Here is a 16,295-nt window from a genome sequence, read left to right as displayed (position 1 = left end):
TCAATTTTTAATTTACTATCCAATTTAGTCATTTAAATATATACATTTCAGTCCTCCCACACATCCCAATCTTTCAATTCAAACATAACCTTAGTTTTCCCAAATTTAGGGGTTGTTCGGTAAGAATTTTGATGGATTTAATTCAAAGGTTTCTTAGTACAACTTCATAATATTTTTTAAAAGGGATTTAAGAATTTTTGTATCTAGTTTTGCTGTGAATTTTGAAAGTTGTTTGGGGGGAAATTATAATGATGGTATAAGTAGATAAAACAGAAGAGATTCACTCTCTGATTGCTATAATTTTAAATAGATTTTTATTCGTTTTGCTAAAGACTACCTCAGTTCATACTCCCATGTTGCATCTTAGAAAACATTCTCTGATTTTCCCGAATTGAAATCAAAATCTCGAACATTTCGAATTTTTATTCACCAACCAGCATCAAAATATTTATGGCCTCAACCAGTCAGATCCGCCGGATGGTGTTGGATTCATATCATATTCCAAACATTCGATTTGCGAGTGATTTGCAACAATAGACCGGTACAAAAAAGATTTCAAACAACAAGACATGATGACCAAAAACATTTGGTGCACCGTGTTGCAATATGTATGAAGGTTGAATGAAGTGGCGATGACCAAAAACACTTGGTGCAATGTGTCGCATTATGTATAAAGTTTGAAGGAAGTCTTCTTTTTACAAAACTCTCTCGTATAGGTTAATTCTTGTAAATCATCGTACGATTTGCTCCACAAACTAAATCAACCAAACTCCACCAGGGGTTAAAAAATACATTGATGTGAACCCTTTCTTTTAATTAGATGTAACATAATTATATACCAAATTATACATTTGCTAACAGTAGCCCAAGAAAATCAAGAATTCACCAACAGAATACATACTCAGCAAACAATAAAGTTAGATGGATAGAATCACCTCAAGGCCCTCAATTAGAACCAGGACCAAGGCATCAAGCACAGGAAGCCTACAATCCAAGCTGATGGATTTATCCATCTGCTTCGTCCACGGAACGAGGAACTGAAATATCACGATCAAGCAGGTGCCCTGAGGAGCAATCCAGCTTCGCCAAGCTACCCTGCAAGCTCTTAGAGAAATGATTCACGCTCACTTGGACACTCATAGCATCTCCTCTCTGCACAGCCCTCTTAATTCTGGTCTGAGCACTCGAGCCTATGTCAACCGCCGCCCCCATCCACTTGCTCTCCTAAAACAGACAGATTCCTAAACTCGGTGCCTAATGTGATCGAAGTAGTCGAAATCTGCAAATGCAAGCAGCGGCGGAGTCACGTGCTTGTGTACCCGGACTTTAGTCCGGGTGATCCAATTTTTTTTAAAAAAAATTATATATAAATTTTGTATAGTTTTAGAACAATGTGATATTAGTCCGGAGCATAACCGTATTTATGGTTCCGCCAGTGAATGCAAGTCCCCACATTTACTCGCGGAAACACCCAAAACTTCCCCAACATGTTTCATCCTATCAACGAAGCTTTGCAACAAATTCAATTCGGGGGATTTCACTACAGTCTGGGGCATTTCTCGGGCATTTTCGAGGGCGAGCTGTAGCTCGAGGACATCTGCGCGTGATAGCGGCTTCGAAATGGGCACGTCTTGGACAACGGATGATTTATACCCTTTTGCTTCGAGGGTACGAAATGGCACCGCTTGGTTCGAAATGGGGACGATTTCTTCACCAATTTGATCTGGAGACAGCTGGAATCGGAGTCCCTGGACAACACGTAGATGGCGAGGATGGAGCGGTGTGAAGACGGGTGAGGTCGATGGAGAATGCAATTTTGTTGTCGTTTTGGCTTGAGATTCAGTAGTCTTGGAAGAAGGATTCCTTCTTGAACTGGGCAATGGATTGAACGCCATCGGAGTTGAGGAGGTTGTGGAGGAAGAAGGCGTGATCGCCGGTCAAGAAGAGGTTTTATCCAGAGCTGGGAGTATTCTTTTCTCCAGCAGGTTTACGCCATTGTCAGTGAGAAGCGCTTTGAACTTCATCCTGATCGGAGATTCAGTTGAAAGATTTGGGGATTTAGGGTTTATGGGAGGGAAGGTTTTTGTAATGTCGCGGGAAAATTGGAGGAAAAATTTATGCTTAGAGGGTTTTAGAAGGACAAGAGTTATAAGTAATTGTGTTTTACACCCCTTAAATTTTTAATTGTTTCAGACCACTTTCCTCATAATCTATTATATCTATCCTATTCTATTCTATTTAATTAAAGTTGAGGACATGATAGTAATCATCTAGGAATTACATCAACTTTTTCTTCTAATTTTACCATTATATGATACTAATAATACACTTTTGTTTTTTGTTTTTTTTTAAAAAATCAATATACACTTTTATTTTTATTTTTTTATTTAAAAATTTAAATATCAATTTAGTCCCTCCATAATTTGTCAAATTTCACTTTAGTCCATCGATAATAATAAAAAAGATTGTACACACACGCATCGCATGTGCAGAATAACTAGTTTACTTTACATTTCCGAGCCTTCAGTAATATCCCAAATATTGATCTATATATATATATGCATGTATATATATGCATGTATATATATATATGCATATATATACATATATATAGATCAAAACTATATATATACACGCGAAGATCCATACAATGATGTGATCCCTTTATAATCGTTGCATCAAAGATTAGGATGATAGCAGAAAATTTGGGTCAAACTGGCCAAATTTTATGAACATAGCTTAATGTAGGTGGGTACAGCTGCATCTATTTCATTTTAATCAACTATTTGAAGCCAAATTGTTCAGTAAGCATTTTTTTGGTTAACAAATATAATATTTGCTTTATGTTTAATCTCACTCAAAGACCTCCCGGCTCCCACGTATTTAATGTAATATAATTGGTTATTAAATAGCTAAATTATAATTTTTTTTATTCATAAAAATCAGGTCTGAAGATCCAAAAAGGTCAAAATCTAAAGAAAGACGTATAAGATAAATGTACATATGCAATTATACAGTGAGAGGGGAGAAAGAGGAGAATAGTATAGGGACTTGCAAGAGCAGAACTGCCAAAATTTATCACTCCCCAGTTAACAGCACAGAGTAATTACAAAATGAAAATTCGACCCTTTCTTTTTACACTAGTGAAATTTCTATTTATCCCCACCTCCAAACATACCCATCATATCCTTGGCAGAACCCATTTGCTTCATCAAGTTCTGCAATCCACCCATTCCACCAATCTGCTTCAACATCTGAGGGGGAAGCACTTTGCTCATGTGTTGAGCGTTCATGTTTCTCGATAAAGCACTCATTTCTCCCTTCTTTGGAATCTTGAGTCCCTTCATCTTGCTCCAAATCTTGGCCAGTCGCTTGTACTCTTCCAGCATTTCCATTACGTCCCTCACAGGACGACCACACCCTCTAGCTACCCGCATGATTCGTGATTCGTTCATTAGCTTCGGATTGGAACCGTCCAACTCTGGAATATTTGCCATTGTGCAATTAGAAAAATATACTTGCAACAATTAACTTGAGTCAAGTATGGCATGGTGATTGGTGAGTTTGGGGGAAAAAGAAAAAGGCGTCTGGTACAAATTATTTAAAAGTGAGTGCATCATAGGTGGGCCCATAATAATCTATACAACTTTTACACTTGATCAACACCAACATATATTAGTCAAGGAATCAGTTTTACCTTCATTAGTCATTGAATCCATCATGGTCATGTATCTTTTAATCTTTGCCTGGCTTTCCTTCTCCTGGCCTTTGGGCATCAACTCCTGACTAAATCCTGGAAGCATAGAGAAGACCTACAAAGAAACAAGCATGTTATATTTATGGAATTACTAATTAGTAAAAATCTTCTAGCTATACATACCCAGACGCATAAATGTACCCAGATGCATGGATGAAGCAGTTAAAGAAAAGAACAAGTAGAAGTACAGCAGTAAAAAAATCATTCGGCCATTGAAAGGCATTCAAAGAAGAACACATCCATTCAAACTTAAGTTATGCCAACTTTTAGTTTAAAATTGTGAAAACTATCTTCATTGGAATAAACTTAATTTAGCATCCCTAATGAATGCGATAGTGATAAAAAAGTAATGAATGGCATAATGATCAAAAAGTAAATCATAAGGCCGCCACTTTAGGTCCATGTAAACATCTTCATCCTTTAGTAGCAACATCAAGTACAACACAAAAGCATTTGTATGAACCAAAAATTGAAAACTACTTTATCAATAGGGGAATATACTCTAACATCTATTGAGATGCATTGAAAGCCGTAAAGAAGCTAACCTAAAGGAAGGAGTGATATAGATTAACTAACAACAATCGAACATAATGGATTAATTAGAACAGCAAAGCGAGCATTTAAAACTCAACAAATAAAATAAATGACAGACCTGGCCAATTGGACCCATTTTCAGTATATTCTGAAATTGCTCGTACATTATCCTCAAAGTAAAGTTTCCTTCGGAAAGCTTCTGAAGTAGTTCAGGCTGTTGATCCATGGGAACAACTTCATGAATTTTGTCCATAAATCCAGACCAGTCACCCATACCTGATAAAATAGATAATAGATTACTAATCGAAACGAAAAAAATTTCCACTTGTGCAAATAATATTAGCACAAATCCGATTAAAAGCAATAATATATTAACTATAATTGAGGGATGCAAACCTAAAAGGCGACTAACAAATGGTTTGACATCAAATACTTCAAATTCATCCATATGTTCACCCGTCCCAATGAATATGACTGGACTTTTTGTTGCTGCAACTCTGCAAATTGAGAGGAAAGATCAATTGTCCACATTACATGGTGTCATCGTTATTGATGTCCGTGCAAGATAGGTGATTTATTCACCTAACTTAAATGTATCAACAGTGTCAAAGTCAAAATTATGATGCCATCCATCTAAAATCAATTGCAGTTGCATCTTACTACACTTCTTACTATGATAAGTTTAGCAAGCTATACATTACAATACACATCTATAAACTCTCAACTTTCAAATCTTGAAAAAGTTGTGCTCATAGCACCAAATAGATCTGTCCACAAACTTATATACCCTGAAAATACAGCAAAAATAGCCCAACCATTCAATCATAAGATGCTACGGTCTAGAAGCATGACAATAGATGTGGCACACATCAATTCCAGGTTTAAATATATTTGCTAGAACTAGAAAATTAAAAAGAATTATGTTTAAACTTACGCACTAAGCGCACCACCTCCCTTCGCATGACCATCCATCTTGGTGACAATCACAGCTCCAACTGCAACACTTTGCCTGAAAGCCTGAGCTTGATCAAAGGCAGCTTGACCAATGCTGCTATCCATGACAAATATAACAAGGTCTGGTTTCTGGAATATTTGAATGAAGATTTAAGTAGAGTAAATAGAGACTCTGGGCTAACAAAACAGGATAAGAACAGAAACACTAACCGTTGCTTCAGAAACTTGACGCATCTCTTCAAAGAGAGCTGCCTCCTGTTTGTGGCGTCCGCTTGTATCAACAATTATAAGATCACAATTTTCTTTCTTAAATCTTTCAACTCCTTCTACAGCGATACTTACGGGATCGGACTCTGTATAGCTGTTATAGAAAACATTAAGCCAAAGCACTACATGAATAAAATAATCTGTAATTCATGCATAAATTACAATCTATACATAAAAATAAGGAAAAAATCAAGGTTCAAAATCCACAAATTTTAATCAGTAAAACTGAAACATGCTACCAATTCTCCACATTTGATTGAAAGCTTTCTTTTGAAACAATCATGGGCATCAATGCAAAAAGAACCAGAGGAAGCACATTTAACATGAAATTTTTATACATAATTCAATATAGTATCCAAGTTCCAAAACTACATTGGTCAAGTTTTCATTTTTATTCTACCTCAGAGAAAAAACAGAATAACGTAAGAGTCTAAATGCATAAAAAATAGGTGTAAAAAATAGTTCTCATTAAAAAAGCATAACTAGAATACAAGGAATGTTATCAAGCAATTCACAAATAAAGTATTACTACAATTTTACAAGAAAAATTACAATATCTACAGCTGAATTTTATGTTGAATACTACAGAATTTAAGCTTGTATATCACTACAGAAACTTTTTTAAGCTTGTATATCACTACAGAAACTTTTTTATCATATAAGGAAACGCATCCTAAGCTTTGTTAACCCAAACCTAGAAGAAATGACCCCAGCTTTTCCTCATTTTCTGTGATACTCGCTTGATAAACATTCATATAATTCTATCAAGTATAAACTTGAAACTGCATCATAGTATTTCATTGTTAAGTTCTATCAGTAGAAACAGATAGACAAATTTTCTCTCTACATGACTTCACGATCTCTTCTGGAAGGATTAGTAACAGGAATTTCTGCTTTCTATTGTCAATGAAAAAATTCCAGAAATTCATGACATTTTGAAAAATCAGGAAGAAACAAATCCACTAAATACTGAGGAAAAACAAGGCACCTTCCATAAAAAGGAATTTTAGCTTTGGTGGCATTCTGCTTCAATTGGTCAAAAGCACCAGCCCTGAAAGTATCTGCACAGACTAGTGCAGGTTTCCATCCCTTCTTCTGGTGGTAGTAAGCATATTTTGTACATGTGGTTGTTTTCCCCGATCCTGTGAAAAGTACACATGAATAAGTAGATCCTGTTTCTAAAAAACAATGGAAGGATGCGGTCAACCAACAAGGTTAAGTGGTGGAGCAAGTTCGCAAAGCCATAGGACTAAGGGCTCGAGTCTATTGGGTGAGTAGGTAAGAGTGTATGAACTCACACAACCAACTTGCAGTTACTCAAATACAAGAATATACCTTGCAAACCAACAAACATAATCACGCTTGTTTTTCCTTTTTTTGGAGTGAATGAGGGCTTCCCAGGATCCAACATTTTACACAGCTCATTAAAAATAGCCTGCACAGAAGCCAAAAATTTGTAAAAACAGCAAATAAGAGAGATGAAAAAAAATCTTGAGCGTAATATATCATAGGATATCAAAAGTCGTAGCAAATTCAGGAAACAAAACTATAACTACAGAGTACAGCTACCTCTAAATAATTTGTGCATGAGGTTAAACGGAGAATTTTCGTTGCCCATATTCAACCACTCATACACACACCACGCATTTAACATCCCAAAAAAGTTAACCTCGACTCAACCCCAAAACATAGATCAAATATTTCAAAGAGAAACAACTTAAACTTTTTCCTAGTAAATTTCCCATTCAATGGCTATAATCAACTATTAAGGAAAGCAAAATTCCTTCCTTTCACTTCACCTGTTGAATGATTTTACGCTTATTATGGCCCGCAGCGAGATCATCGAGATTGACAATTTTTTTAATATTTGTCTGCATATCACGAACGAGCTTGAACTGCACATCGGATTGAAGGAGAGCGCGCGTAATCTCGTTGAGGCAATCGTTCAGCACCTTCCCGTCAATGATGGTCGCATTGCTCATCTGCTGAAGAGCGCGGGAAATACTTCCACCCAACTGCGCGAGCACCATGTTCGCGGCTTGCTTGGCTCCGTTCACTGTGGTATGATCGGATTGATTAACGAATCAGAGATCCACAGGGGTAAAATTAGGGCTAAGGGTCGAGGAGTTCGCCGATGGAAGGAAACGAGGTGGGTGATTCCCAAATATCCACCGGGCATACAAAACGACGTCGAATTAACAAAGTCCCCGGCCCGCTCGTGTTTAATTTTTTTTTTTTTTGGAACACTTGTTATTATTATATTATTTATATTAATAAAAGTCTAAAACAATTTGTTTAGATAATGGGATTAAGGAAAGTCATGTCCATCAAATTTATATATATATATATGTGCGCGCGCGCGTGTGATAAATTAAATTCTAAATTAATGTTCATTGAATCATATTTTCAAAATTATTGTTCAAATTACATTTTGGTAACGTAAAATATAAGTTTTTCATTTTTTGTCAAACTATAAATCATTTCACAGTTTTAGTCCACTAATATTGAAATTTTTTTCACCAGAATACTGACCTCGAAAGAGTTACAATCTCCGTCGCCATGTCAGCACTTTTTCAGTGACATATCATCTTATTTTTTAATGTCACGTCAACATTTCGATTAAAAATAACTAAAATTGAAAAAAAAATAAATTAATAAAATAAAACTGTAAGTTGAGCGATAATATTATCACAAATAAAAAAACATGCAAATCACAAGAGATCAAATATATAAATTTATCTTACTATTATAAAATGTAATTTTATATTTATTTTACATTTTTCGTCTGGATCATCTAATTTTCAAGTCTATATTGAATTAATCCTTCATTTTGCTTTACTCTATTTGACAAAACATAAATGTGAGGAATCAATATGAAAGATTTTTCTGCCATTACCTAATTCATGTAAAATACAAAAGAATACAATTCAAGAGAGTCCCCGCTCTATAGTAACCCATGCTACACTACAACACTTGGCGTGTGGGGAAAAATCAAAGAGTTCTCTACAGATTCTTGTTCATCTTCTCAGGCAAAATCTGATAATGACATCGGATGGAAGAATGGCGAAAAAAATCCTTTCACGGACAATTTTCTCGGAACCAAGCAACTGCATTTACATGTAGGTATGCGACGAGGATGCGAAGAATTAGATGTTATCTTTGAACCATTTGAAAGCTCCATCTACAACCGATCTGCAAGCACGACATTCGTGTCATGCGTCACCATGTTAGCTAGCAAGATATGATTAAAATAAAACACAAATTTTTCAGTGAACTAGAGCAAAAGAAACTCGTAACAAAGATTAACACAACTTTGTTGAGCACTTGGTGATTCGAGTCGGTTCATCAAGAAACACATCATCGTTAACAAACATGCCTTTCAAATTCAACCTAAAGTAGTTGGCCCGATTACATGGAACTTATTTTCCATTACACTGTGTATGGAATTAGACTCTCTCAATAGTTTTGGATCATTTAAATCATGATAACAACCTTCGTATCAAGATAGCTCTGATCTCGCTCTCCTCTAAATTTGATATTTGAATCTCCGCCTATCATTATGATGGAGTCTACAACACTACTCAGATACCATCTTAAATCTCCAGAATAATGTTATCTGCAGTAATTGAAATCCCAACATTTATCTTATATGCTTAGTTGTAATTCGACGCATTCTTGTACAACCATCTTTCCACCATAACATTCACATATTCTCGTCATTTACTAAGATTACATCTTTTCATAGTAAACACTCAAGGTCATGTACCATATTTGTCTGTTCGGAATAAGTTTCCGTATATATATCTGCTTCATAAAAATTCAACACATTTAGCAGAGGAAAATGAAGAGGAATATTTACCCAGCAAAATCTGTAAGCTTCTTCCACAAGTCTTTTTGATCTGCTGACTCATCCGTTTTTTCCTCAACTGGAACTGTTTCTATTGCAATGTTTTCAACTGTAATACAAAGATGTATTACTTTAACAGAACAGTAAATAGGAGTAAAGTTCCATTTTTGTTCAAATTTACAAAGAATTTCTTACCAGGTTGTTGAACCTTCGGGGGTGTCTTTGATCGAATGGCTGAGGCATTGACAAGAGAAGAAAGCTCTTCAAGTAGTTCACGTTCCTTTGCACTGAATCAAAATTAGAAATGAATGTCAACTCTATTCAAATTTTATGGTACCTTTATGGCTTTATCTATAAGTGACATAACTAGAAGCAACAACCTAATATGCAGGTATGAATGTAAGTCAACGGACGCATAAAGTAGCTCAAACATAAATGTCTGTAAGTCCCAAACACTAGTTCAAAAAAGAAATGGAAAAACCAGAAATAAAAAAGACAAACGAGTGTATAGGATATGATGCAGATATGGCGGCAAAACCGCCCTTGGAGGCATACAAGACAGACTACGCGCTAACAGCTTGAGCAACAAGGCGTAGCTTTTAATATGGTAGCTGACGCTAGGATTTAGGAAGAAAAACCATCAAAAGTTTTGAAAAAGCGTAGCAATGTAGCGACAGGGACTAGGACTTACAGCTGTTCAACTACATTAATAATCGTGTATCAAAAGTTTTGAAAGAGAGTAGCAAGGTCATGACTGGGACAAGGACTTGCAGCCATTAAAGTACATTATTAGCAGTGTAAAAAGAGCTCATGTCTTGTTCTTAGAGGGATAACCAAAAGCCTAGTTTCCCAATTCCCACCGGAATTTAGCAAAGTTTGCATAAATGCAATATAATAGTTAGTAGCAAAGGAGAAAGAATTCAATATACCTTATCCGCTTTGGTATGCTAACTTTGACAGTGAAAAAATGGTCACCACGTATAGATGGTCTATTTAATTTAGGTGCACCTTTCCTTGCCAGGACAAGAACATCCCCAGGTTGACTACCTTGAGGAATCTGCAGTTCGGTCATTCCTTCAACAGTTTTAACCTATTTCATACACCACCAAATCAGAATGACTTCATTTTACAAGTACCAGTTAACACAGTATGAAAACTCTGCGCTTGATTTTGGACCTTAAATTTTCACGGCAGTGTTTTATTTCCAACAAATAGGTAATTTAAGGAATCATTTCCAAGTATGCAAATATTTTAAATAATTTACAACAGAAAAAATTTGACTCCAAAATTAGGTGTTCAAGAAGGTAGCCAGTATGAATGCTATGTGGGACAGGATGCTACAAGCACAAGTCCCATACTTGACCCACGGGATGACGCAGTAAATGTGAAGCCCACCAGCTTTTGTTGGCTGCTAGAACTACCTCAAAAACTTAGAGGAATCCAAAATATAGCACTTAACCACTTGTATGAAAATGATAGCTAATACATATAATGCATGGATGGTGCTTATAATAATAAGCAAAAACATATGCACATGTGATCAACATTTCTGCCCCCACCAGTACTGAAACAAAGTCAAATAAGAAGCTCGTTGTTAGACCTACTCCAAAAATTTTCTTTTTAAAGGAAAAAAATAAAAAATCAGCAACTAAGAGTAAAAGCCATAAATATTAAATCATAACTATACAACAGCAGATGTACCATAATAACAGTTCCCAAAATGGCATCCAGATAGCTAATTGAAACTGATGAATAAAGATTCATGCCATCTCTTTGAATCTCAGGTATTTCTTCAATGTCCAGATAGACAAAAAGATCTCCAGGTGGACCACTGCACAAAGACGAAAAGCCCAAGGAAGAGTGAAATCGATGGATTTCACTAGGTATCATTCACATTTCCAAGATATTAAATTTTACCTAAAGGAATGTAGACTATTCAGGTAATCAATGACATGTAAGAGAAAAACTCAGGATGCAATGCACAAGAAAAGAACTCGACCGATAAGCTTATTTTTATCCTCAAAAACTTTTATAAACATCTTTCTAAACATCAGTCCAATTGCGGTTATTAAATGAACAAGGCCGAAGCTCCTATGGAAATAGGAATTGAATATCTTCAGCCAACCTTACATTTAATTGCTCTGAGTGGGCAATTGAGCAGACCAACTGAAAGGAACATGGGAAGTTAAAGAGATGTAAAGAAACAGCAAGAGCACATGAAATCTGCTAGTGATCATTACTGACCTGTCAGGGATCGAAATCTAAATACCATCCAGAGAAGTGCAAAACTTCAAGTTTTAAAGGGAACAGTAAAAACCATTAATTTCCGTGTAAGGATTTTACAAGCATAAGGTCAGACTAAGATATTCCCACATAAGTTACAAGTTTTTCGAAGATGGCCATAAAACATGATGCATAAAAGATAGGCTCCCTTTAGAAGACATCGTGAGCACCTAAAATTCCAAAAATATATTGATATATTGGCTAAACTTATGAAACAACAATTTTTCATTTAGCTACATATCTTAAATAGCACAACAGATCACAATCATGCAACTTATAGACGTGGATAATATAGCTAGATCACAAGATCTGTATCTTTTAAAAGTAAAATCCACACATACCCCTTTGGTCCTGCGTCACCCTCTCCGGCAACTCGAAGAATACTACCTTTGCTCACTCCGGGAGGAATTTTGACTTTGATATCTTTTTTAACGTGTATCCGACCCGCACCAGAGCATTTACGACATGATTCAGATATCATTTCACCATCCCCACCACAATTTGGGCATACAGAAACCTGACACATTCCACAAACTTAATGACATATCAAACAGAGGCATGAGTGATGACCAATACGTAACTCCAAAATCGATTCAGTGCAGTTGTACACACATCGAAATGAAGTTCTCTCCACATCTGTCGTTCCTAATGTCATCTTTGTTCCATTTTTCTACTTAACAGACTTAAAATATATATGAAGTCCACTTATTTACCAGAAAAGGTACAATTACAATACCAAATTCACATTTACACATATCTGATGTAATATGGAACGCCAAATGCTTCCACATAAAAAATCTACCATCGCATGTCTGTGACTCCCCGTCAATTTTGTATAAAAAATGTTACTTCAAGATACTAATTGTCAGGTTATTTTATAAGTTTTGTCAGGTTATTTTATAAGTTTTACTCAAGACTTATGATTTTTTTCATTTAACCTCTCTAATATGCACTAGTAACAACATTTAAAATAGCTTCTTTGTTCCCAATTGGATCGATTTAATTTCAGTACCACAAAGACACAGCATGTTTCCAATATAGCTCATGATATATACGAACAAGCCTTGAAACAAGAGACTAATTAAACACCTAGATGAGTACCTGCGAAAACATGCCAAAAGGTGTTTGCTCTGTTCTCATGACTTGACCTCTGCCTCCACATGTAGAACATATCTTCATTTTGGAGCCTACGTTTGCTCCAGTACCAGCACAAACTTCACATGTTTCAAGATGGGACAGCACAAATTCCTTCTCAGCCCCAAATATAGCGGCAGAAAATTCCAAAGTAATATCATAACTGAAATGTTTTTTGAATGAGGAGTCAAATCTTATGAGGATACTAATTGCGAAAGTGTTTTGTTGCAGCACTCAGACTACTAAACACACCAGCAACCCACAGAAAGTATGAAATATAAACATAGGTGTTTAAAGATCTCGGGCGGTAAAAAAATAGATAATCATGTAAGTCTTCCCAACTCCTTATTCCTGCCTAGAACTCTCAAATTAGAGAAAGAATCACAAGCAAGTGTATATTCTAAATAATGAATGTGAATATGTGATAGAACATGAAAATACGTGTCACAAGTATAATCCACCAAAAAACTTGACTTACCGCAGATCTTCACCTTTGGCAACAGTACTACGACTTGTTGCACCAAATCCAGTTCCATCCATTCCAGAAAACCCACCCATACTGGACCCAAAAAATGCCTCAAATAGGTCAAAAGGATTTGTTGCCTACATAATGAAGCAATGTATCATCAGTATAACAAATTAATCTTGTTTTCTTGTTCAATTTTGCTACAGGTTAAATCCTCTCAAATGTTCTGGAGGTGCTACATTAATTACATCTTGCAAGACTTCCAGAAGTAAGAATGACTAACCTTTTAAGGAGGATGTGTCACCACTGGAGTTAATAACAAATAAGGTCAATAAACTTCAAATTATAACCGCATCATTGAACTAATGGTAAAAGGAAAATAATAATTCCAGGGAGCACAAAGTGGATTAGAAACATAGGCCAGAAATCTCTGGAGATGAGCAACAGTTCTAGTACTAGTCGAGCCAAAGAGAAGTTATCTATCATTATTTGCTAGAGCTATGATAGAGGTATGTTATGCACATACACGAGTGGCATATCACCATGGGGCATAGCGTTTTTATCACGATGGGGTAACAAGTGGAACATAATTTCTCCTACACAAACCCAGAAAAAAATTGGATAAAATTCGAAAAGTGAAAAATTATATAGGGAATACCGTGTAACCACCAGCTCCACCCATGGCACTTTTCATTCCAGCTTCACCATACTGATCATACATAACTCGTTTTTTGTCATCTGATAGTACCTGACAATATCATACTTCAGATTACTCGAGCATAGTTCCAATTTGCAACTTGCAAGAGACAAGCTAACTGACTTTTCCCTAATTAAATCAAATCATTCTTCAAAGTTAAAAAAACATTAGGAACAGAAGAGATAAAAGTATCAAGATCACATACTCGGGATTAAATGACTCAAAGAGAGAATATAACTTATAATGACAAAGCAGCTGAACCGTGGCGAATTGAAAATGATTTTCCCAGTTGATAAAAGAGAGAAAATCAAACGACTGCATAACAGATGCCTCAAGTAGAGTTCGACCATAACAATTATTGAATACACTTTGAGAGAGAGAGAGAGAGAGAGAGAGAGAGAGAGATGTAGACATAAACAACGAGGAAAGGGGCTAGAAAGTCTATTGGCCAATGAAGTGTGGACCCGGAGGTTACAATAAATTAACCTTCAACTCAAATGCCTCTAAGAGCTCATGTGTTTCAAAATGAAATGAAATAAACTATGAACAGTTAAAGTACGCATTTAAGTAAAATCTCGGTAATAGTCCAATAAGAAGCACATTATAAGTAAATAAAGAAACATGCAGTCAGATGATAATGACAGAGATCAAACAACACTTAAACTGTCACTTCCTGTCCTTACCTCATATGCAGCACTAATTTCTTTGAATTTTTCAGTAGCCCCAGATTCTTTGTTGACATCAGGATGGTACTAATGCAAAGAAAAATTATCAAATTCTGTCATAGTAAAGAAATCAACATGTCCATGGTGCTCTACTATACAGAAATTGAGATGGTAAAGACGTTTCAACCGACCATATTACCATTCTAATAATACCGGCACACGTGAATATAAGGGTGAGACCAAGAAATTAACCTAGTTTACACTCGGAGCCAATTATTTAGGATGCAACCAACCAATTAGTAAATATGAGGATCAATCTCTGCTAATAAAAAGGCTCCAGTTCCAGAAAATAGCTGCGTCATTTTGAATAAATGTGGAAGGAATATCTTCACCTAGAGTGAGCATCCCAAAAGGATTAATCATCTAAACCAATTTAAACACCTCGACGTTCTTGGGTAAGCCAGATATATTGTGAAAAAATATAAACAACGCAACAATACCAATCACGATATATTAAAAGAACAATTCGAGATGGATAAGTGGCATCAGGAGCAGAAAGAACTTAGATGAAGCCCCTAGTTGAACGATTGGGAAATATAAAGATAAAGGCAATATCTAAACATCTTGATTAATATATGAAGAATCAAACAGCCAATGACAACAAAACAACATCATAATGAAAACCATTATTAAAAATGACAAGTAAATTTGCTATAACCCAAGGAATAATACCTGCCTGGCCAACTTTCTATAAGCAGCCTTAATGTCCTTGCTACTAGCAGATTTCGGGACCCCGAGAGTGGAGTAATAATCAGCTGCAGCCACAATCACCGCTCTTCTGTACCTCCTGGGAGACATTTTCTTATCCAATCGAGTAACAGAGAATACACAAACTAGCAGAAACTTCTTGCGTCCCCGCATGATTTCCCCACCTGGCACGGAAAAGGACAAGGAATACGGCGAATTGCTCCGTCCACGAGGCATTAAGATTGAAGAAGAAAAGGGTATTGAAGTGGTGGTGGTGGACGCGGTGGTGGCGGCCATTGTTGAGCTGAAGTAAGGCAATTTTCAGCAAAATTTAAACAACCCAATTAGTTGAAACTTTGAATTATATGTACTTGTTCGAATTAAGCTCTGGGAAAATGTGGAGAATCAAGAGTGGAACTTTGGTCATTGCCGCGAGCAGCTCGAGTTTCCGTATTCCTTCCATTTTCTCAGTTCCATTTTGTGTGGGTGGGAGAGCTTGTGGGGCTGGTGCGCTTTAGCGTGAAATAAAGCACGTTTTTTGTGTTCATTTGTGCAAAATATTTTTCTAAAAAAAATAAAAATTAGAGCTCACAAATCCTCTGATTTTTTTCAATAAATAATACGTAGAATAATATTTTCTTACCAAAGTATACAACAAATTTTTGCAAAAATGTTTTTTTAAGGGAAACGACGGCCCCATATTTTTAGTATAAAATTTTAATTTTGATAAATATTATTATTATTTAAATAAAATTATGATAATATTGATAAAAAGAATAATAATAAATCATTTGAATTAAATTAATAGCAACAATAATGTTAAAATTTTAAATTAATAAATAATATTATCAAAATTATGGATGAACAAATTTTGATTAAATCGAAATGAGCGATAACTTGATTTAATTCGAAAATCTCACTTCTGTTTTTTACAAACTAATTTA

The 16,295-nt window shown here is 35.7% G+C and overlaps 2 protein-coding genes and 1 pseudogene across 3 annotated transcripts; all 3 read right to left on the bottom strand.

The window, feature by feature from the left end:
• Window positions 1–945: 945 nt before the first annotated feature.
• LOC142529434 (uncharacterized) lies at window positions 946–2,125 on the bottom strand (annotated as a pseudogene).
• Window positions 2,126–2,973: 848 nt separating this feature from the next.
• Window positions 2,974–7,709, bottom strand: LOC142529571 (signal recognition particle subunit SRP54 2-like). 2 transcript variants are annotated; one of them, XM_075635139.1, is made up of 9 exons: window positions 7,312–7,709; window positions 6,848–6,947; window positions 6,501–6,654; window positions 5,456–5,606; window positions 5,226–5,374; window positions 4,688–4,788; window positions 4,410–4,567; window positions 3,698–3,812; window positions 2,974–3,481 (listed from the first exon to the last, which is right to left on the bottom strand). In XM_075635139.1, exons 1-9 carry the CDS (start codon window positions 7,540–7,542, stop codon window positions 3,153–3,155), a joined length of 1,488 nt encoding a protein of 495 aa, XP_075491254.1. In that variant the 5' UTR covers window positions 7,543–7,709; the 3' UTR covers window positions 2,974–3,152. The 2 variants fall into 2 exon arrangements, with proteins under 2 accessions (XP_075491254.1, XP_075491255.1); XM_075635140.1 differs by lacking the exon at window positions 7,312–7,709 and adding an exon at window positions 7,082–7,203.
• Window positions 7,710–8,238: 529 nt separating this feature from the next.
• On the bottom strand, window positions 8,239–15,865 carry LOC142528704 (uncharacterized). Its single transcript, XM_075633812.1, has 11 exons — window positions 15,337–15,865; window positions 14,623–14,691; window positions 13,901–13,990; window positions 13,255–13,379; window positions 12,744–12,939; window positions 11,984–12,159; window positions 11,061–11,190; window positions 10,289–10,449; window positions 9,555–9,646; window positions 9,372–9,468; window positions 8,239–8,704 (listed from the first exon to the last, which is right to left on the bottom strand). Exons 1-11 carry the CDS (start codon window positions 15,646–15,648, stop codon window positions 8,659–8,661), a joined length of 1,494 nt encoding a protein of 497 aa, XP_075489927.1. The 5' UTR covers window positions 15,649–15,865; the 3' UTR covers window positions 8,239–8,658.
• Between the last annotated feature and the right edge of the window lie 430 nt (window positions 15,866–16,295).

Source organism: Primulina tabacum, chromosome 16 (assembly GCF_025594145.1).
Source record: "Primulina tabacum isolate GXHZ01 chromosome 16, ASM2559414v2, whole genome shotgun sequence".
NCBI lineage: Eukaryota > Viridiplantae > Streptophyta > Magnoliopsida > Lamiales > Gesneriaceae > Primulina > Primulina tabacum.
Note: the sequence above shows the minus strand (reverse complement) of the source record. Positions and strands in the feature narration are given on the sequence as shown.

Bases quoted from the DNA above. Each gene is read 5' to 3' on its own strand.
- LOC142529571 (XM_075635139.1), bottom strand. From the start codon at position 7,542: ATGGTGCTCGCGCAGTTGGGTGGAAGTATTTCCCGCGCTCTTCAGCAG. The intron at 6,948-7,311 runs GTGAAGTGAAAG...GCTTCTGTGCAG, and splicing joins AGCGTAAAATCATTCAACAG to GCTATTTTTAATGAGCTGTG. The intron at 5,375-5,455 runs GTTAGTGTTTCT...CAAATATTCCAG, and splicing joins GTCAAGTTTCTGAAGCAACG to AAACCAGACCTTGTTATATT.
- LOC142528704 (XM_075633812.1), bottom strand. From the start codon at position 15,648: ATGGCCGCCACCACCGCGTCCACCACCACCACTTCAATACCCTTTTCT. The intron at 13,991-14,622 runs GTAAGGACAGGA...TGATATTGTCAG, and splicing joins AAATTAGTGCTGCATATGAG to GTACTATCAGATGACAAAAA. The intron at 11,191-11,983 runs GTATGTGTGGAT...GTCTTTGTGCAG, and splicing joins GGTGACGCAGGACCAAAGGG to TGGTCCACCTGGAGATCTTT.